Source organism: Pelodiscus sinensis, chromosome 4 (genome assembly GCF_052426305.1).
Source record: "Pelodiscus sinensis isolate ZL-2025 chromosome 4, ASM5242630v1, whole genome shotgun sequence".
Taxonomy (NCBI): domain Eukaryota; kingdom Metazoa; phylum Chordata; order Testudines; family Trionychidae; genus Pelodiscus; species Pelodiscus sinensis.
This window is the reverse complement of record NC_143055.1, coordinates 43,354,071-43,376,403: the sequence shown is the minus strand read 5'-3', so window position 1 is coordinate 43,376,403 and position 22,333 is coordinate 43,354,071. Positions and strand designations below refer to the sequence as shown.

Below are 22,333 nucleotides of genomic sequence, written 5' to 3'. Positions count from 1 at the left end.
GCTGGAGCCGGGCTATGGTTCAGCTGTTCCTGGGGTGACCACATCTTTCCTTTCCTCCTGCATCTCTTTCACCCCTCAGAGTTCTCTGCACCCCCCCTCCCGTCACGTCGCAGCCTCATTCACTGCAAACCCTGGGTGCTGGCAGCAGCTTCTCCTTGTCTCAGGTGGGGACTCACAGCCAGCTCTGCAAGGAGTAGCCTGGGGCAGTCCCTACCCTGCTCACAGGCTGCCCTGGGAGCAGTGCTCCCAGGGGAGGAGAGAGGGAGGAGGGGAGAGTCTCACTTGGGGAGGTGGGGAGGCATAACCTGGGAACTGGGCTTGGGGTCTCTGTGCTGGGAGAGTCTTTTGGGAGCAGTGCCACTGATGGGTGCCATAGTGGTGCACATCTGAGCAAGCACCCATGACTTCATTGTTGGTGCACAAGACAAAACTCACTTTGCTCATGCCTGGAAAATCTTAGAGGGAACACTGGTTCTATAGCAACTTAGAGACTAACAAGAAATTATGTTGTGGTCATCCAGCCCAAATTAAAGTACAAACTATCTAGACGTCAAAAACAAAGACAGAACAAAAGTATCATTGCCTGGGGCAAGTGGAGGACGCTTGACCTTATTTTTTATATGTATCTTTGTTAGTCTCTAAGGGTATGTTGACACAGCAGGGCTAAAGTTAAATTAAGCTATGAAACTTCAACTACATCAATTGCGTAGCTTAAGTTGAAATAGCTTAACTCAGCTTTTGGTGCTGTCTGCACAGCAGGAAGTCAAAGGAAGAACGCTCTTCCTTCAACTTCCCTTACTCCTTGTAAAATGAGGGTTACCATGAGTCGGAGTAAGAAGTCCTCCAGCTCAACATTATTCTGAAATAAAGGTTTGTAGTGTAGACACACATTATGTTACGTTGGAATAATGTCAGTTATTCCGAAATAACGGTGCTGTGTAGACATACCTAATGTGCCACAGGTCTGCTTGTTGTTTTTAAAGGTCTGCTTGTTGTTTAACACAGCTGCCCCTCTGAAAATTGTCTAAGGTAATTCCTCTGCTCTTTGATCGATAATACCAATTTGCCTTTTTTTACTCTGAGATGTCACACTTTTGGTATGACTATATTTTGTTTCCTGATACTGCTGTATTACAAGAGACAAGAGAACAAATTTAGCCGTTGGCCTCTGTGGCAAGAACAAGGTTAGTTTAATTTGAAAAATAAGGTCAAATCTCTCCCCTTCCCCAGGCAATGCTACTTTTGTTCTGTCTCTGTTTTTGACTTCTAGCTAGTTTAATTTGGGCTGGATGACTACAACAGTATTTCATTTTAAGCAGATTTGAGAGTTGCTAGGTCAGAATTTACTTGCTGAGGTGTAAGTTTACATAGCTCATATTTTCTCTCCAACATACAATTAATAATGAAAAAACTAGTATTTTAATTCACTGATCCAAAATAATCATTTGTCTGCTGTACCTAGAATTATTTTGTTCAGTATTATTCAGTTCCAACTGCCTTGTTTGCTTTTCCATGCTCTTTATAGCCTGTTTTTATTTCTGCTTATAAATAATATATACATGAAGACAGAACATGCTGTTTTCTTTTCTCTGCTATTTTAAAAGTAGTATTTTCCAGTTAAATTATAGTTTGAAAGATAATGCAAGAAATAAGAATTGTTATGGAAGCCCTAGCCTAGGATCTCTGTTGGGAAAAGCAAAACCTCAGAGTTCAAGGGCATCGTTTTTGCTTTTGTACTATTGTTTTGCAGTTTTTACAGTAGAATCTATTTGTATTACATTAGCACCCAGTTAAGCATTCAGGGTGCTACAGAGCCTTCCTATCTAGGAAGGAATACTGCAGAAAGGGGTCATCGTGGACCACAAGCTAAATGAGAGTCAACAGTGTGACGCTGTTGCAACAAAAGCAAATGTGATTCTGGGATGCATTAACAGGAGTGTTGTGAACAAGACACAAGAAGTCATTCTTCTGCTCTACTCTGTGCTGATTAGGCCTCAATTGGAGCATTTTAGGAAAGATGTGGACAAATTGGAGAAGGTCCAGAGAAGAGCAACAAGAATGAATAAAGGTCTAGAGAACATGAGATACGAGGGAAGACTGAAAGAATTGGATTTGTTTAGTTTAGAAAAGAGAAGACTGAGAGGGAACATGATAGCAGTTTTCAAATACCTAAAAGAGTGTTACAAGGAGGACGGAGAAAAATTATTCCCCTTGTCCTCTGAGGATAGGACAAGAAGCAATGGGCTTAAACTGCAGCAAGGGAGATTTATGTTGGTTGGACATTAGGAAAAAGTCCCTGTCAGATGGTTAAACACTGGAATAAATTGCCTAGGGAGGTTGTGGAATCTCCATCTCTGGAGGTATTTGAGAGCAGGTTGGATAGACATCTATCAGGGATGGTCTAGAAGGTGCATGGTCCTGCCATGAAGGCAGGGGACTGAACTCGATGACCTCTCAAGGGCCCTTCCAGTTCTAGCATTCTATGATTCTGTATAACAAATAATGCAGTGTTGGCTTGAGGTATCACTTGGTGTAATCCATTACATGACTCCTGTCCACACTAGTTAAAAATTGTGTAGTGGGATAATCATGAAGTGTGGTGAGGGCTTGGGAGTCTGGGCGCAGCTCAGTTGGTGCTGTGAGGAGGGAGGCAGAAGCTAGTGTGTAGTTCAGTTGGGCTTCAGGAGGGACAGGGAGCTGACGCGCAGCTCAGCTGGGCTGTGGGAGGAGGGAGGGTGCCAGGAGCCAACATGTGGCTTATTTGGGCTGGGAAGGGCCATGAGCTTGCACATGGCTCAGCTGGACTGTGAGGAAGCCAGGATCCAGCATGCGGCTCAGTTAGACTGTGGGGAGCAGGGAGCTGGCATGTGGCTCAGCTGGGCTGGGGAGCCCGCATGCAGCTCAGCTGTGCTGGGAGAGCACCAGGAATTGGCATGTGGCTCAGCTGGGTTGCAGGGAGGTGAGTGAAAAGCAGGAAGTGGGCGGGGGAGTGGCTGAAATGACCTACCCTGGTTTGGAAAAATCCCTTATCTGGGACCAGTCAGGTCCTGAGGGTGCAGAACCAGGGAGATCCAACCTGTATTATTAGTGGTTTGAGTTAGGTTATCAATTAGAGATGTCAGATTAATAAACATAGAAAACACAGCTAAATCATCAAAAAGAGACAGTTCATATATGAATCAAATCTGAAGAACAGTTCCAGTCTGTTCTGAAGTATAAACTCAATTCTGCTCATCTTTATGTTAATTGTGTTTACAACAGATAGAATGTTCAACTGCATTTTTGCAGACCTCAGTCCCCCTTCCTTTTCTAGTTTCACACTTTTTTTTTTTTTTTTTTGTAGTACAAAGATGACCAGGTATCCTGAACACATTGTATTAGCTAGGCAAGTGATAGAGTAAATGTAAATGGTTAACCGATGAGCCTGGGCTCCTTGGTTAACCTTCATGGTTACACACAGCCTCCACTCCCTGAGCTGCTGCCTCTGTATCAGAGGCAGCAGCATGGTGGGTTGGGCAGGCAGGAGCCAGTGCTTGTGGGGAGCTGGCTTTTACATTGCGGGGGAAGGGGGAGGACTTCACATCTGCTTATTGTGTGCACTAGCTCCCATCTGTCCCTGAAATGCACGTAGATGACTCCTCCTGCCCCCCCAATATAAATATGTACCTGCTGAAAATTTTTGTTACTGTGCTTTCTATTCCCATGGGAAAATGCCACCTGCTCTTGCTTGTCAAAGACGGAATTTGACACTCTCAGTGACTAAGAAAGGTGCTATGGAAGGAAAATCAAAGAAAGCAAAGTTAAAGCAATCACAGACTGGATCAAACCTGTTAGACCAAATCAAAAACAGGGAGATAATCCCTGGGATTAAGCAGAAATCAATTTGTGGTCTGCTGCTCATTAGGGATGTTAGATAGCGGGTAATAGAATAATCGATTAACCACATGAATTCTTAATGGTTAGTTGACTATTCTATAGTCCCCGGGGGTGGGACAGAAGCCAGTGCACTACTCCGGTCCCCCTCCTGGGAGCCCCTGCCAACTTGTGCTGCTTACTCTGTATTGGAGGTGCCATGTGGGAGCTGGTCCACAAGGGGGAGCCAGTTTAAAAACCAGGTCTCTTTGCAGACCGTCTGCCCGTGACCCGGTGGTGTTGCCCTTAATAGAGAGGCAGCAGTGTGGGCTGGCAGCAGCCCGCGTCTGAGAGGGTCCTAGCTCCCCACGGACAGAGGCTGGTCCCCAGCAGCAGCCCCTTTCCGTGGGGAATCTGGACTTCCCTATGAACAGAGACTGTTCCAGTCTCTGTCTGCAGGAAGCTCAGACTCCCCCTCCCCCCACAGACAGGGCAACTGCTGGGGACCAGCCTCCATCTATGGCAGGAACAAGCTCACTACGATAGAGGCTGCTGCTGTGAAGCAACCTCCGTCCCCTGCTGCGAATAGAGCAGCATCATGGGTTGTGGGTGGGCAGATGGCGCCAGAGAGCTAGTGCTGGGGGGGGGGGGGAGAACTGGCTTTTAAGTTGGCTCCCGCCGTCTCCCCCGCTGTCTCTGATACAGAGGCAGCAAGGGGGGAGAGAATTGTGGGTAGTCAACTAGATCCAGTGTTTCTCAACCAGTGGCATGAGTATTTTGGGGGTACTCGACAGAAGTCTGGAGGGGTGGGTGGATACATCAACACAACTGAAATTTGGAGAAAACTGAATTTTTGTTTTTCACAGCACTTTATTATTTTTGTACTCTTTACACCCAAAAATTTCATCGCTCGCCTGGCTACAATTAAGTTGTTTAAACAAATGTGTTGCAACGATAGAAAAAAAATGTTGTGTGTCTGAAGACTGTAGTTACTGGGGGGTACTTATAATTTTGTTGTTTTTTTGGGGGGAAGGGGTACTTTATGTATTTTTTTTAAAAAAAGTTGAGAAACGCTGAAGTAGATTAACTGATAAGCCTAGGCCTACCCATTTGGAGGGACTATGCCTTAAATTCTGTATCCATAGTTCAGGAGGCACAGAATACTGTGGCCTATTTATTAAACTTTATTATGTTGTTTGTGACTTTATTAAACTTTGTGATCTGCATGTGCCTTGTCATCTGGAATAATGCCTACTCTGTTTTCACATGCAAACAAAAGAGTTGGCATTGTCCTATGTCTGCTTGTGGGCTGTTTTTGTGTGTGTTTTGTTTCAAAGTTCTAGCTGAAATGGTTATGTCAGCAAAGCTAGGCTTATTCCCATAGCAATCACAAAATCAGTTTTAAAAAAAGATGCCACGGTTACTTTATGTCCAAATGATATGTTAATTTTTTAGATTCACTTTACAGAGTTGTGTTAATTTCTCTCCTTTACCTATGCAACTTTGGTTAAGCCATTACATTAGAGGTCACGTGATATCATTCTTAGAGTTAAGAGTTTTAAAAAAAAATATTGTCCCATATCTTATAATATGCATATTATGTTTTTTCATTTTGTTTCTAAGCTTATGAAACAAGACTTAAGTTAATTCATCTCTGTATGATTTTTTTTCGGAAGGGAAATGTAGGATTTTGCAGAATTTTTGTGATCCACTCTTTCTGGTTACTGTGCTCTCTCTCTTTCCCCCTCTTGTTTGGGAAATGGTGAGACTAAAATGTATTTTTTTTAAAGTACTTACATGGATGATCTTTATATTGTTAAATGAGGTTTGTGGTACTTAACTGATCAGTGTCATGTACTTTGATGTCTTCATTAGGGAAATGAGGGTTCAGTAGCAAACGTTTCCACTATAAATTCTGTACAGTTGTCAGTAATTCTTAATCTAATTGATGGAGGATGGTAGAAATGGCGCACATGCTAGTTGATGATATGAAGTAGTGTACTTTGCATCTTCTGTTTTGGTAATTTGGCTTGATGCTCTGAATGCATTGAACTTTTAAAGCCATATATATCTTTTCACTGACTTTGCTGTGGTATGAGTACTACACAGGTTTCTAGATCTCTGAGTTCAGGATATAATAGGCTTTTAGTAGCATAACTTTTTTTAAATATTGTATTCTGAAACCTAATATTAGAATGCAGAAAAATGTTGCTTACTACTATCCTGACTAAATTTAATGCAAAGGTCAGATTACCTATAGATTGTCTTTTTCCTTTCCAGAACATCAAGTCCATAAAACCAGGAAAGAAATTGAAAAGTTAAGTATTTCAGATATCAGCTTCTGAAAATCAGGAGATAGAGCTAACCCTACACTGCTGTCCTGGAGCTGGTAATAGCTGTTCCAGATATGTTCACTATGCTAGGTATAGCCATATTGAATGGAGGAGGGATTAGAAGGAGTATCTTGGCAGGTCTGTGATTGTGATATGATGAGACCTGAGGAGGAGGTTGGCCTTCTGTGAGGGTCTGAGTCCAACATGTGTGTGATGAAGGGGGTGGACATGTAGTTTGAAGAATTCAGTATTTTTCATTTCAGTGCTAAATTATGTAGGTTGAGTAGCAGTAGTGCACAGGAGCCATTTTAGTATGGGCATTGTCACCTGTGAGGTAGGATATGAGTGATCTGTGGGCTTAATGAATGGTAAATGAAATGATAATATTAGATAGAATCTGGCAGTGAAAGTGAATAGGTTATAAGTGTGTGTGTGTGTGTGTGTGTGTGTGTGTGTGTCAGATTTAGCAAGCCTAGGGTTGTTCTGGAGAATTAGGTTCAGTAATTGAGTGTAGAACACATGCAGGTAACTCCTGTTTAGTACAGCTCAGTTGAACACAAACTTTGCTTTGGCAAAGAATGGGTATTAGACTCTGTGCTGTGGTTGTTCTGTGACTGTTGTGATCCATCTCCAGAGGCAGAATGGGAGTGTGTGTAGAATGGGAGTACTGGGTCATTGCTCTAAGACAGCAGAGTTATGATTGTGTTGGTTTTATATTGCTTCCTGGTTTTCAGCAGTTGAAGTTGGAAATGCCTGAACTCTTCAATTTCTGGATTTCAAAGGTTTTCAACAATTAATTTGAAGTTCTGGGAGGACATGAGATACCACAGCATAACTAACTCTTTGTTAATGAGGTTTCAAAGAATGTTTTAGTGGTTATTTGTGGTCTTTTTTTTGCTTTTTAGCAGAGAAATATTTGTAGTAGTGATAAGGATGCAGCCACGTACACAGTTAGCCGATGAGGCCAGGCTCATCGGTTAATGTGCAAGGTTACATGCAAGTCTCTCGTGCCCTGATTCGGCTGCCTCTTTATCGGAAGCAGCAGTGGGTGGGGAGGGAGCAGGTATGTGGGAGCCAGGGTGCACAGGGAGCCAGTGTGCATGGGGAGCTGGCTCTGGAGAAGCTGCCACCCTCCCACGTATAACCACTGAAATTGTCAGTGGTTACACATTTACTTAAATAAACACATTTTAACATCCCTAATTAGTGGGCAGTTCTCACATAGGTTTACAGTTGATATGTTGCTCTAATTAGGTAATAATACTTAGCTCTTCTGTAGCGCTGTTCATCAGTTGATGACAAAGCCCTTTACGTCTCTCCCCGTTTTAGAGATTGGGAATCTGACAGGTAAAATTATTTGACCAATATCCCTCAGCATGTCAGTGGCAGAGCCAGGGATAGCCTAGTTCACTGTGACCTAGTAGAAAGATATACAGTAAAACGCCAATTGTCCAGCATCCAGTGGTCTGGCACTCCCGATAGTCTGGCACCAACTGGAACCCAGAAGTGCTCTGGCCAGCCAGACAATTGGAACTGCTCTGCGCTGCTTCCCAAAGTCTGCTGCTGCTGCTGAAACTGACCAGTGGCGGACTTTGGGAAGAGGTGCAGAGCAGCTGGGGTGCTGCCCAGTTGGTCCTGCAACACCGCCCCTTGCCCCCCTGCTCGGCACCTGGCAGTACCCCAGCTGCTCTGCCCTGCGCTGCTCCCGCTGCTGAAACTGACGAGGAGGACTTGGGGAAGCTGCAGAGCAGAGCAGTTGGGGTGTTGCCAGGCGCCGAGCTGGGGGGTGAGGGGTGGCGCTGCGGGACCAACCCGGCAGCACCCTAGCTGCTCTGCCCTCGGCTTCCCCAAGTCTGCTGCTACTGAAACTGACGAGCGGTGAACTTGGGGAAGCTGGGGGGCAGAGCAGCTGGGGTGCTGCCGGGTTGGTCCCGCAGTGCCGCTCAGGTGAGGGACAGCACTGCGGGACCAACCCGGCAGCACCCCAGCTGCTCTGCCCCATGGCTTCCCCAAGTCCGCTGCTGCTGAAACTGACTAGCGGTGGACTTGGGTAAGCTGGGGGCAGAGGGGTGGAGCTGCGGGACCAACCTGGCAGCACCCCCGCTGCTCTGCCCTGCTGCTTCCCTATGTCGCCGCTGCCGCTTGCAGCCCCAGCTGGCCTGTTGCCGGTGGCTGCGTGGGGCTTCCCCCGCAACCCCCCCTCCTGGACCGTTTATAGCCCCCCCCCTCCGGAGTACCTCCTGATACTCCGGCATTTCTGATAATCTGCCATCCCCTGGGTCCCAAAGGTGCCAGATTATTGGAAGTTTACATTGTCCCAGCACCCTACCACCCACCCCAGTGCCCAGCAGAACCCATGTCCCTGACCGCAGCATCTGCCCCTGTACCCTGCCACCTGTGCCAGCATCCTGCCACACAGGAGCACCCTCTCTTGGGCCCCAGCACACACTAGCACCCTGTCCCCACCAGCACAGTTAGGACCACATTCGGGCTCTGGGGTGAGAATGAGGGATTTGGGTGTGGGAAGGGGTGAGAAGTGCAAGCTGTGGGAGGGAATTTGGATGCAGGAGAAGGGGATGCTGGCTCAGGGAGGGGGCTCCAGGCTGGGGAGTGTTGGGCTCAAGTGGAAGGTTGGGGTGCTGAGCAAGTCACAGGCTTGTGGATGTGAGGGTGCAGGAGTTTGGATATGTGAGGGGCCCAGGGCAATGAGGCTGTGAGTATGATGGGCTCAGCACACAGATTTGTATTGTGTGGATGGTGCAGGAGTGTTGGGGCAGAAGACTGAGGATGTGGGGATGCAGGAGTTTGGGGATGTAAGAGGCTCAGGACTGGGTTCCAGTGTATGATGGGGTCAGGAGTGTTATGATGCTGCAGTGAGATGGGGATTTGGCCCCAATTGGGGGCTTGTTGGCCAGGCTTCATTTTTAAATAAAATATGTCAAACTCAAAAGGTTTTAGCATTCTTTATTTATGGGAGGGGTGGGGGAACCTGTTTTGAGTCAAGGGTCACTTGACCCAAAGAAAAGTCAATTGGGGCCACACAAGTGAGATGCAAAAAAAATCCTCCAAAACCCCCAAGCCTCACGAATGTGGTCCTAACTGTGCTGGTGGGGACAGGGTGCTAGTGTGTGCTGGGGCCCGAGAGAGGGTGCTCCTGTGTGGCAGGATGCTGGCACAGGTGGCAGGGTACTGGGGCAGATGCTGCGGTCAGGGACATGGGTTCTGCTGGGCACTGGGGTGGGTGGTAGGGTGCTGGGACAATGAACAAGGTGCTGCTGGGTGCTAGGATGGGTGGCAGGGTGCTGGGGTGGGTGGCAGGGTGCTGGGGCCGGGGATAGGGTGCTGCTGGGTGCTGGGGACAGTGCTGGTGAGGGCAGGGGACAGGGTACTCATGGGGGGGGGGTCTGAACAGGGGCAGCTGAGACCAGTACCTGGCAATCCTGCAGTGCACCTAGGTTCCAGGAAGTGTGCGACTGCACTTCCCCTCCCCAAACAGCTGGCGTGTACACTACCTGAACAGCAGGGGCTGTTGCACTCTAACAACTTACTTCCTCGATGCTGTCCTGCAGGGGGGAAGGGGAGGAGGGGTGCAGGGGGGAGGGGGAGGAGGGGTGCAGGAGGGAGGGGGAGGAGGGGTGCAGGGAGTCCCAAGGCAGAGAGTGCTGCCTGCACAGTCGGAGCTGCTTAGACCTGGGTCTCCTACCCTCTTCCCCCTTCCTTCCTCCCCTCCCACCCCCATGCAGAAAGGCCACAGAACTGAGTTACCAGGTGCCACAGCTCCAGCTGTTCAGGCAGCGTGTGCCAGCTCCTTTGGGGAGGGGAAGTGCTTCCCTCTCCGCTGTGGGTCACGTGGGGTCATCCCTGTCTGGCAACCCACTAGTGTGCCATCTGGGAGCAATTGTTCCCCTCTGCCCCCGCCTCGCTATGCCTCTGCGTCACCAGGGAGGAAGGGGAAACAAGTGTGCTGCTTCTTTAAGAAGCTGGCTAGCCGGTGCGCTCTCTTTCAGAGGGGGAGGGAGAGTGCCGGCTCCTCGCGGAACCCCTACTCACACTTTGTGGAACCCCAGGGTTCCATGGAGCACCAGTTGGGAAACACTGGCCTATGGCATGTGGCAAGTCTAATTTTGAGTGGTCTACTTAGCACCTTTTTCATATATTGCAGTTAAAGTTGTAAAACACTATGATTAGGTTGCAGTTCGCTGCTATGGTTAAGGTTATGTTACAACTTTCCTTAAAAGTCCGTATTGCAGGCTGTGGTTCTTAAATGTTGTAATGCTCTGGGCTAAAACTGGTATGAGAACAATAGTGGTTGTGTTTTGTGTGCTGAACATAAGTGTTTCTTTAAATCTTTTAGTATTAAGCTTTAAGAGCCAGGAATGCAGTACATTTTTATTTATATTTATATTTAAATAAAAATGGGGAACAGCCTGTAAAACTCGTGTCAATTCTCTCTTAAATTAATAACATACAGCCCTTCTTTGTACTTAGATACATTTGATTATCACACAAATGGAAGTTTGAGTAATAGAAAAAAACCCATTTTCCTAAGTATGATACCTTGAAATAATACAAGTAATATATGCATGTGCTTACGTATTGTCCTCTATACAAAGGGACTCCAAAAAGATCTCACCAAACTGAGTGATTGGGCAACAAACTGGCAAATGAAATTTAATAAGGGTAAGTGTAAAGTAATGCACATCGGGAGAAATAACCCCAACTATACGTACAGTATGATGGGGGCTAATTTGGCTACGAAAAATCAGGAAAGATATTGGAGTTATCGTGGACAGTTCTCTGAAAACTTCCACGCAGTGTGCAGCGGCAGTCAAAAAAACAAATAGGATGCTAGGAATTATTAGGAAAGGGATAGAAAATAAGACCCAGAATATCTTACTGCCCCTGTATAAAACTATGGTACGCCCACATCTTGAATACTGTGTACAGATGTGGTCTCCTCACCTCAAAAAAGATATTTTGGCCTTGGAAAGGGTTCAGAAAAGGGCAACTAAAATGATTATGGGTTTGGAACGGGTCCCATATGAGGAGAGGTTAAAGCGACTGGGACTTTTCAGTTTAGAAAAGAGGAGACTGAGGGGGGATATGATAGAGGTTTATAAAATCATGAGTGGTGTGGAGAGGGCCAATAAAGAAAAGTTATTTATTAGTTCCCTAAATAGAAGAACTAGAGGACACCAAATGAAATTAATTGGGAGCAGGTTTAAAACTAATAAAAGAAAGTTCTTCTTCGCACAGCGTGTAGTCAACCTGTGGAACTCCTTGCCAGAGGAGGCTGTGAAGGCTAGGACTATAATAGAGTTTAAAGAGAAGCTAGATAATTTCATGGAGGTTAGGTCCATAAAAGGCTATTAGCCAGGGGATAAAATGGTGTCCTTGGCCTCTGTCAGAGGCTGGAGAGGGATGGCAGGAGACAAATCGCTTGATCATTGTCTTCGGTCCACCCTCTCTGGGGTACCTGGTGCTGGCCACTGTCGGTAGACAGGATACTGGGCTAGATGGACCTTTGGTCTGACCCAGTACGGCCGTTCTTATGTTCTAAAGAAGACTAACTTAGCAGAAAAAAAATTGTAAAGAACTATTAATGATATTTGGTCTATTTGTTTGTTTAATGTGAATGAAAAGTGTATTCCAATCCTCTGAATTGTATAAATGTCATAGTCAGGAAATACAGTTGCTCCATATTTTGTGTCCGATCCTAAAAAGCTAACTTATACATAATTATCCACACTTGCTTTTTTAGGACTTTAGGGATTTGAGGATTGGACCCTGATAAAATGCAGTAGAGAAGGAGATAATCTTTTTTGAGTGGCCTTGGATAACATCTATTTGACTTCTCCAGTAAAGTGGTGATGTAGGATTGAAATTTGAATAGGTTGGGTGTTGGTAGCTTTTATATTTCAATTATCACATGGAGCCTTGAAATTTCACTATAGGCAGAAGCTCTAATAGTGTTAATTTAAAATGCATGTTTGTAGTGCATTAAACTGAACATAAAACATCTAGAGGATTATAAAGGCCAGTTCCTGAAGTCTAGATTTACTATTGGACTACTTCAGGGTTTTTTTTAATGATGTGAATAGTGGGAAAATTACATTTCCTTAGACAAATAGGGCATCTATTTTTTTTTTAAATTGCTTTTTCTTTCATATGATTTAAGGTGAATCAGTTTTTAAATTGAATAAGCAAACACAAAAGTTGGAGTCTTGCTTGCCTAGGGTTTATTCTGTTTAAAACCTCAGTTGTTTTAAATAATACTTTGTAAAAGGAGAACACTGAAAATCTACAAAATATTTTAATATAGTGCTAAATTTTTTTAAGTGATGCATAAACTACAAGTCAGTCTGTTTCTAAAATAATTATAGCAAAATGAAATGACTTCTCCTCATACAGACCAATAAACAACCTACACACAGACTGGACAGTAAGAGGTAAAGATAAACCACATTGAGCCACTATAGTACATCATCTTAAATTGTACAGTCGCTCCCCGACTTACGGCCACCTCCACTTATGACCAAAGCGGTCGTAAATGCGGGTTCGCGTTACGAACGGCGATCCGCGCTTACGAACAATGCGGTCGCCATGTAACTATGGGATCCAAGTTACGAACAGTTCGAGTTATGGACCAAGTGTTGGTTCGTAACTTGGAGAGCGATTGTAAATGAATTGGGACAGGGACTCTATTATGTGTTTGTATAATGCCTGGCACAATAGGAATCTGGTGCATAACTGGGCTTTAAAGTGCTGTTGTTGCAAATAACCACGTGATGATGATTAATGTTGAGGCAGTATTAAAACTAGCTCTATCTATGTCTACACTGTGCCTGTTTTGTGCAAGAAATATGCAAATGAGGCCAAGTGTGGAATATTGCCAAGCCTCATTTGCATAATTAATGAGGCTCCGTTTTTGTGCGAGCCATTCTTCCTAGAAGAAAAAAGTGAAACAATGGCTCTTGCACAAGAAGGTTTTTTGCGCAAAAAAGAGCTGTGTAGACAGCTCCTTTTTGCACAAAAGCTTCTTGCGCAAAAATAGAGCCTAATTAATTATGCAATTGGGGCTCTGTAATATTCCATTTTTAGCCTCATTTGCATATTTCTTGCGCGAAACGGGTGCAGTGTAGACATAGCCTCTGAGTTTTTATGTCCAAATCACACACTAATTACGGACACATAATACAATCTTAATAACCAAATAACATATGCTACTGTGTTAATTTGGAGCTATTTAGAATTTTTTTTATGCAGCACTATGCCTGTATGGTTTAGAGTAATACTAACTTGCATTATAATAATACACAGAGACTCCACCTGAGATCAGGGCCAAATACTGTACAAATGTATAATAAAGTCCCTTCCTCAAATAGTTTATGCTCTAAAGAGGAAAATAAGGAAGAGTAGGGGAGAATAATCAATTATGACAATTGGGAACTGAGATATAGACTAAGTCATTTTCCCAAGGTCACGTTTGAAGTTTGAGACCAAGCCAAGATTTGAATTACATATGATTGTAACCTCGGTGGAACAGGGCTGCTTTTATCTTGTTTGTACAGGGCCTAGCACAGTGAAGACTGCTGGGTCCATGACTGTGGCTTGTAATTACTACCACAATATCAATAATTAATAACAATGAATCTGTAGTTCTTAATTTCCAGTCCAGTGTATTATTCACAAATCAGTCTTTCTTCTTTGGTGTTTTTGCATATGGAAAAGGAAAATTTTTATAGAATAAATAGTTCTGTGCCATGATCTCTTTCCGAAACTATTTTAAAAGACTGTATTTATTCTGATAAAGCAAATGTTGATTATGTAGTGGACAAAATAAATATGTGGATGCAAATAAAAAAGTAAAGTAAGTATAATCCGTATTCTCAAAATTGTGTAGGGAGTACCAGATGACTACCATGTATACTTGTTCAAAAGTGGACTTTTTTAGGGAAAAAAATTCTGCTATGAAGAGCAGGGGTTGGCTTATGAATGGGTTTTAAAAAGGCAGAGTGGCAGTGGGGGATCCAGCATGAGCAGGACACAACAGTCCTGGCTTGCACTGGATCCCAAACATTGCTGCTCTGCCTTTTAAATGTAGCAAGAGCCGCTAAGCTCTTACTAAATTTAAAAAGCAGGCCCAATGGTCTGGGGCCTGAACCCCCTCCAAACTTAGAGTCACTGGCCCACTTATAAGTTCCTAAACCGCTGTACTCTGGAGTTGGTCTATAAATAGGTCAGTGACTTTTTACCATTTTTTTTCTCTGTAAGTTTGGGGGGTCGGCTTATAAATGAACAGGCATATGTTTGAGTTTATGCACTTCCTTTCCTTATAGTTCTTAAAGTGAAAGTTATAATGTGTAACTTTGGACTAAATATTAAGATGTTTGAAGCTCTGGCCTGCCATTTTGCATAGTCTTGTAACGGTATTTATTCTATCAGTCTTTTCTGTCCTCTACATTTATGGTTAAATGTGTATGTAATGTACCGTTGTCAGAAAAGACACCAATATGAGCAGCTTCACTTGTTTTCCTGCGTGCATAGAATACAATTGTTTTTTGTGTGAGAAACCATCACTGTCATGGGTTAATTACTGGAAAGAGGCAAACACTAGCTCAAAAGAATCACATTAAATGAACTTGGCAAGTAGATTTAAAAAACAAAAATGGTTTTATTTTATGCTGCTTTGTTTTTATAAAGGAGGCCTGATTTTTTTTCTCCCTTTTTTTTTTTTTTTTTTTTTTACATTGGAAATTCAGAGTGTGTGTTTACATGGGCACAATAGCAGATGGAGACTATAGCAAAATTGACGTAATAGTTGAGCGAAAGAGGAATTTTTAAAAAGGAGAAGTTTCAACATCTCTCTGCCTCTTCATTAAAGGCAATGTTTGCATTACAGTATATGTTGGCAAAATGTGTTGCACCTCCCTGAGTTATACCAATATAAATGCTTGTGTGCACAGGACTATGTCAGAGAGCTTCTCCTGCTGCGATATAGCTTATGCCACATGCAGAAGTGGTGGTTTTTTTTTGTTGACCAGAGAGCACATCTGGGTCGTACGTGTAGACGTACCCTTAAGTATGAAACCTTTCATTGTATATGATGTCTCTAAATAGTTCTATAGTAAAATAGGTCAATCCTGAAATTTCTAAGGTAAAACAATGTACAGGAAAAAAATCAGGTCCTCTTTACACACAGAATCATAGAACTGGAAGAGACCTCAGAACGTCATCAAGTCCAGCCCCCTGCTCTAGGCAGGACCAATTCCAACTAAATCAACCCGGCCAGGGCTTTGTCAAGCTGACTTAAACACCTCTAGGGATGGAGACTCCACTACTTCCCTAGGTAACCCATTCCAGTGCTTCACTACCCTCCTAGTGAAATAGTTTTTCCTAATATCCAACCTGATAAAGAAATATAAATAAAAAGACACAACCCAATTTCACTTCAGTTCACCTTCAGAAGAACAGTTAGGAAATAAGACAGAACTATGTAGCACTTTAAAGACTAACAAGATGGTTTATTAGGTGATTTTTCGTGGGCCAGACCCACTTCTTCAGATCAATATGTGGAAGAAAATCGGCACAACCATATATACCAAAGTGATGCAATCAAAAAAAAGTGAACGCATGTGAAATTGACAAATCAAATTTTAGAACAGAGTGGGCGTGAGGGGGAAAGGTAAGTTTGTGAGTAGTGACATAGGGGGGATAATTGGGGAAGCTATTTTTGTAATGGGTGAAATAATTAGAATCTTTGTTTAAACCCATACATAAAGTGTCAAATTTAAGCATGAATGACAGTTCTGAAGCTTCTCGTTGAAGTCTGGAGTTAAAGTCTCTTTGAAGCAATATGCATGTTTTAAGGTCATTAAGTGAATGATCAATCTGGCTGAAATGGCAGGCAACAGCTTTCTCTCTGAGAGTCTTATGTCTGTTTTGTGTGCATTGATTCTTTGGTGAAGTGTCTGAGACGTTTGTCCAATGTACATAGCAGACGGACACTTTAGGCACATGATGACTTAAATTATATTTCTGGATGAACAAGAATATGTGTTGTTGGTCTTGTAACTGGCATGGTTAGGTCCAGTAATGGTGTCAGCAGAGTAAATATGTGGACAAAGCTGGCACCGGGGTTTGTTGCAAGGGTAAGTTCCAGGGTTGGTGGTAGTGTGATATGTCCTGTGGTTGTTGGTAAGAATCATCCTGAGGTTAGGTGGTCCCATAGTCTCCTATATATTCCTATAGTAACTTGTTTTGATTGCCACCCATACTTAAAGTGCTGACATCATAAATTTGACTAAAAAAAATCAACATTCTTTTAAATTAAACGTCTTCATATTTATCCTTTTACATTGCACTACCCCCTAAAAAAAGTAATATACTGTTTATTTTTTAAGTGTTAAAAATAGTTGAAGTAATGAAGTCTTCTTTTGAAAGCAGTCTGCCAAAGTAAAACCCAGTTCTATTACATTGGTGTCTTTAGGGTTAAGAAGTAGAAAGCGATCTGTGTTTTTTACCAGAAACAAATTAATGTAGTTATATCTCCATTAACTCTTAATTTTAGTAAGATGCAGATTTTATCCCTGGAAATACATTTTCTTGTTGAACTGAAAAATTGTAAGAAGTGAAAATAATTCTGAAATTAAGTTTGTGAAACAAGCAATCTACTATTAAGATATTAAATTGGGAAAATTAGTTTAGCATCAAGAGGAAAATCTCCCGGATATATTAGTTAAATTGAGCTTAATGGCTGTAGGAGATGTATTTTTGCCCAAAGAAAATACACTGTTGTGTTGAGGCTTACTTTTTTTCTTGGTCAATTGCTCTGTGGGCCAAATAATACAGAACTGTTTGACAGGTGGACTATCTTGTCTTCAGGCATTCTGCTGTTATTTTTTTGATGTAGCTGCTAAGCTAGTTCTTCCTTCACAAGCATAGCTTTTAGTCCTGAACAATAATTAGCCTGCCTATTTGGGGTGTCCTTTTAAAATACGTTTATAACAATGTTCAGTAGCAGAAATCTTCCAGCCAGCTAATGCCCTGAAAGCTGCTATTATCACCTTCCGTTATGTGGTGCGAAAAGGGAAGAAGACACTTGTAAATCAAAAAAGAAATCTTACTCTTGTGGTAAGGAGGGCAGAAAATTGTCTAGACCTAATAAGCAAATAACCACCTTCCACTGAAAATGCAAGGAAAGTATACCCTTAGAAAAGCTACTAAAGAAATAAGGAATTGTTTATAAAAGTATGTAACTAGAAATAAAGAGATACAATTAGAGCTGGTTGGAAAATGGAAACATTTTTGCTCAAAAATTTCTGTGAACATATTTTTTCATTGTTTCAGATCTACATAAAATTAAGGAAAGGACAACCAAGGCTGAGCATTACGCTGAATATTAGGAACATTTTCCCTTTGTACTATACAGGCAGTCCCCGGGTTACGTACAAGATAGGGACTGTAGGTTTGTTCTTAAGTTGAATCTGTATGTAAGTCGGAACTGGCGTCCAGATTCAGCCGCTGCTGAAACTGACCAGTGGCTGACTACAGGAAGCCCGAGGCAGAGTTGCTGTGCCCTGGGCTTCCTGGAATCAGCCGCTGATCAGTTTCAACAGCGGCTGAATCTGGACGCCTGGGACAGAGCAGCTGGGGCGCTGCCAGGTAGGTCCCCGCAGAGCCGCACCTCTGAGCTGCGGGGAGCAACCCGGCAGCACCCCAACTGCTCTACCCCAGGTGTCCCCAAGTCAGCTGCTGCTGAAACTGATCAGGGGCTGATTCCAGGAAGCCCGGGGCAGAGCAACTCTGCCTCGGGCTTCCTGTAGTCAGCCACTGGTCAGTTTCAGCAGCGGCTGACTTGGGGACGCCTGGGGCAGAGCAGCTGGGGTGCTGCTGGGTTGCTCCAGTAGCGCCGCTCTTCGGCTCTACTGGACCAACCCAGCAGCACCCCAGCTGCTCTGCCCCAGGCGTCTTGATTCAGCCGCTGCTGAAACTGACCAGCAGTGGCTGAATCAGGACTCCTGGGGCAGAGCAGCTGGGGTGCTGCCGGGTTGATCCAGTAGTGCCGAGAGCGGTGCTGCGGGACCAACTGGCAGCGCCTCAGCTGCTCTACCACAGGCGTCTGGATAAAAGCCTGGTCTGCTGGGGGGGGGACGGACGCACTAGTTGTGCCCCCCCCCCCAGCAGAGGAGGGAGACGCGGGCCGCAGGCCCGAGACGCGCCGCGGTCCCGCCGCCTTGGTCCTCTGCGGCTTTGCTCCGTGTCTCCCTGGTCTGCTGGGGGCCCAGATGCGCTGGGGTGGGGGGGGCCCCAGCAGACTAGGGAGACGTGGAGCAGCTTTTCTCGCCCCAGAGGACGCGGGCGGAGGGACCGCGGTGCGTCTGGGCGGTCCCGCCGCCCGCGTCCTCCGGGACGAGAAAAGCCCCGTTCGTAAGTACGGATCCGACATAAGTCGGATCCGCGTAACCCGGGGACTGCCTGTAGTATCCCAAGGAAAGCAGTAGAAACACCACCCTTGTAACTGAAGGCTGGTTTTACATTTTTCAAGTAGATACAGGATACTTGAAATCTCTGTATAGTTCTGCTTTTATCAGATCTGTGCATTTTAAGTTCTTCTCTTGACTCAAGCCTCCTGTTCAATTGCTCCAATCATATCTTCCTTTCACTTTCTTTTGGCCTTTGCATCTGTTCTTAATACCCTCTATAATTTCCTCTGGCCATGGACAGCCACTTTATCTTTTAATTCACATACCTCAATTTAAAGTCTTTTAGCAATAATTCACCATAAAAACAAATCTTATTAAAGCAAACGGAAAAAAATCAAACCATGCTGTATGGTTTCTTCCCCTCCCCTCCCCCCGTCTTCATCTGGTCTCTTGGCATATTGGATCTGTAGTGTTTGATTTATTATATAGTCCTGGTGGAGTGTCCTCTTTAATTAGAGTATTTATTGGATATTAGTAGTAAATGAGGGGAGCTAAGTCTCACTGAAATAATTTGGAAGTCTTTTTTTTTTTCATTGACCACAGCGGGCTTTGGATTAGGCTCAAGCTGAGCAAAACAATCAAAGACCGAGGATGGGCATGGTCATCTACTTACAAGAGAGCTAGGTAACACAGTACAGTAAGTTTCTTACATCTCTTCTATGAATTGTGTTGCCAGGCCACCTAAGATTCAGTAATGATAATACTGTATTACATGGATTCTTTGAATATCTGCCTATTGGAAAACCTTGATGTATGAAAATATCTGGTAGCAATGGTTTCTTGTGAGCGGATACTAAAAATGAGTTAACAAAACTGGAAGAATAAAACTCTTTTCATCATTTTCACAAAAACAGCTCTTTTTATAAGGAAAGGAAGATAAAAGCCTCACTTCATTTTTGTGGTATATGGGCTATTCCAAAATTCCCTGAATTTCAGGGTTTACTGTGTATGTGGAACTGTTGTCTACTTTTGCTATATGCTATTAAATGGCTGCTCTTCTGTGTTAGAGATGATCACACTTTCAGTGGAGGGAGAAGTAATATAATTTGTTAAGCATTTCGGGGTTTTGATAAGAGTTTGTGAATGTTGCTGCCACTGCTAGCGCACATGTGCTAGGTATAGTTGCTAGTTACTGTTATGGGCACAAACCTTTTAAAAAAATCTTATGATTCAAGCAGTCGCCTCGCACATTTCCAGGAAATATGCACCTCAGTGCATCTCTGTTCCCTTGCCTCTGGTACCAACTATGAAAGTCCTAAAATATTTTTGTATCATGACATGCATCTGACAAAGTGGGCCTTTGCCCACAAAAGCTTATGCTACAATACATTTGTTAGTCTATAAGGTGCCACAGAACTCCCTGTCGCTTTAGTTAGTAGATAGTAGTAAGCAATCCTGGGGTACTCAAGTGATGAGGCCCATGTAAATACTGAAATGAAAAATAGATCAGTATAATGCTATGCTTTGGGGTGTGTGTGTGTGTGTGTGTGTGTGTGTGTGTGTGTGTGTGTGTGTGTGTGTGTGTATTTTGTTGTTGTTGTTGTAACTAAAGGGGTATGGTGTAAAAGGCCTTTATCTTAATAACTTGCTGTTTTCATCTACGGAAGAGGTTTGAAAGTCAGGAGACCTTGATTCTATTGCCGTCTCTGTTTTACATACATTTATAAAGTTCTTTGGATGAAAGATTCTGCATGAGTACAAAATAGTAGTAATAAATTTGTACATAATTACCAATAGCCTACATTGAATTATGTAAGTGGTGCTTTGAGCTGTATTTTTTTAAATGAACATTTCACACTTTGTAAAATTTTCAAAGATGTCAGGTGAAGAAATAACAAACCATGCCCCAAATAATTTTCCTCGGTTACATTATGTAAGAACATATTCAGGATAACAGAGTGATCAAATATTTTTCTCTGTTAAGATGATGAAGATGACTTCATTAATAAGAAGACTTCACAGAAACCCAAGGAGAATGGAACATCAGCAAGCAGCTGTCCAGGAACAGCAGGAGCAAGAAAGGAGGATGCTAAGCCACAGGCCAGAAGTAAACCTTTATCTCCAGTAAAATTGACACCAACCTCAGTATTCGATTACTTTGGAACTAGTAGCGTACAACGATCAGAAAAGAAATTGGTAGCAAGCAAAAGAAAAGAAGTGAGTATTCAGTATATTCTTGTTTAGCTGCTCAGGTGTTTAATGATAGCAGATCAAAATGGCTGGTTTAGTGAACTGCTTAACGGCAATGCAGAGCTGCCACATAACCATTTATTCTTGACATGTCTTGTTTTAAAAGCCATTTTGTGTAAATTTAGTGTAAATGAGTATTATTTTGACTAACAAATCCAGATGTATTAGAAGTTCTAAAAAACATTGATATTTTCAAAGAGAAAAGTATAATTTGATATTCAGCAAAAAGTAGTTCATTAATGTTCTAATATATGTGCTATGCTTCTGTAGCAAAATTTTCTGTTTTGTAGATTTTGTGAAATTAATTCATTAACCACATGTAACAATAAAAAAATTATTAAATTAGTGATTATTAACACATAAGATTTGGTGCATGGTGAGGGATAAAATTTTTGAAGTATTGCATCATTTTGTAGGAAACAAATTTTTAAAATACTGGTTGCACCTTTCTAGTCCAGCACTCTTAGGACCTGATGGGTGCCGAACTAGAGACTATGCCAAACTGTGGGAAGCCTGTATTGATAGCAGCATTCTGAACACTTCTACTGCTTAATGGGCTCTTAGAAGACTTTTGTGGGTAAATTAGAACTAAATAACAGTGCAGAACATTGCGCGCCAGCAGTGGCGACTATTTTAAAAAAAACAAACACACTTTATAGAATCGCAGGAAACTTGGCCAAACTCATAAGTGGACATCTGGCTAACTACAATCATGCTGGACCATGGATGTTGCCGGACCAGAGAGGTTCAACTTTTACTAAGAAAACAAGACTTTAATTAAACAACTGAAGAAATTCAAGTTGCAACTTACTACACTCATTTTAGAAACACCAGCAAAATGGAGGCTATCAGTTTGCTAGTCTCTCTTCCTGTTCAGTTCTCTGAAGAGTGATGTTACCAAACGATGTTTTTCAACACTAAATAACTACCAACGGACCCATTTTCCTGTAGCTGCTGCTGTTTGTCAGATTTTTTTTTTAATTTATAAAATGGACTTGGTAAGAACAAGCTTTTTTTTTTTTTTCTTCAACAATTCTATATTTTACATGTGTAAAGAGAAACCTGATAAGGAATTTCTCCCAATTCTAGTTCTATGTGAAGAGTTTTATTGTACTATCAGTAAACTGTCTGAAATGCTTGATTAAAAAGTCAAGAACACTAGAGAATATCAGTTTGAATTTCTAAAATATTGTTTGACTAAAAATTGAAAATTTGTGAAAGATGTTGGCCTGACCCCAACACTCCCCAGCCTGGAATCCCCTCCCCAAGCCAGCATCTCCTTCTTCACCTCCTCCTTCACCCAAATTCCCTCCCATAGCTTGCATCTCTCACCCCTTCACTTACCCAAATCCCTCATTCCCACCCCAGAGCCTGCACCTCCTGTCTCAACGCAGTGAGTGTATAAGGGCTGGGGATAGCAAGTGATGGAGAGGAGGGGAACAGAGAGGACGCGACATCAAGGAAGGGGTTGGG

General features: G+C 43.1%; 1 protein-coding gene across 2 annotated transcripts in view; it reads left to right on the top strand.

The window, feature by feature from the left end:
• RFC1 (replication factor C subunit 1) overlaps positions 1–22,333 on the top strand; it is an 81,819-nt gene that overhangs the window by 23,569 nt on the left and 35,917 nt on the right. For both annotated transcript variants that reach the window (XM_075930561.2, XM_075930560.2), the window contains exon 5: positions 20,595–20,827. In XM_075930561.2, coding sequence (XP_075786676.2) covers positions 20,595–20,827 — 233 coding nt within the window. The remainder of the gene's footprint in view (positions 1–20,594; positions 20,828–22,333) is intronic.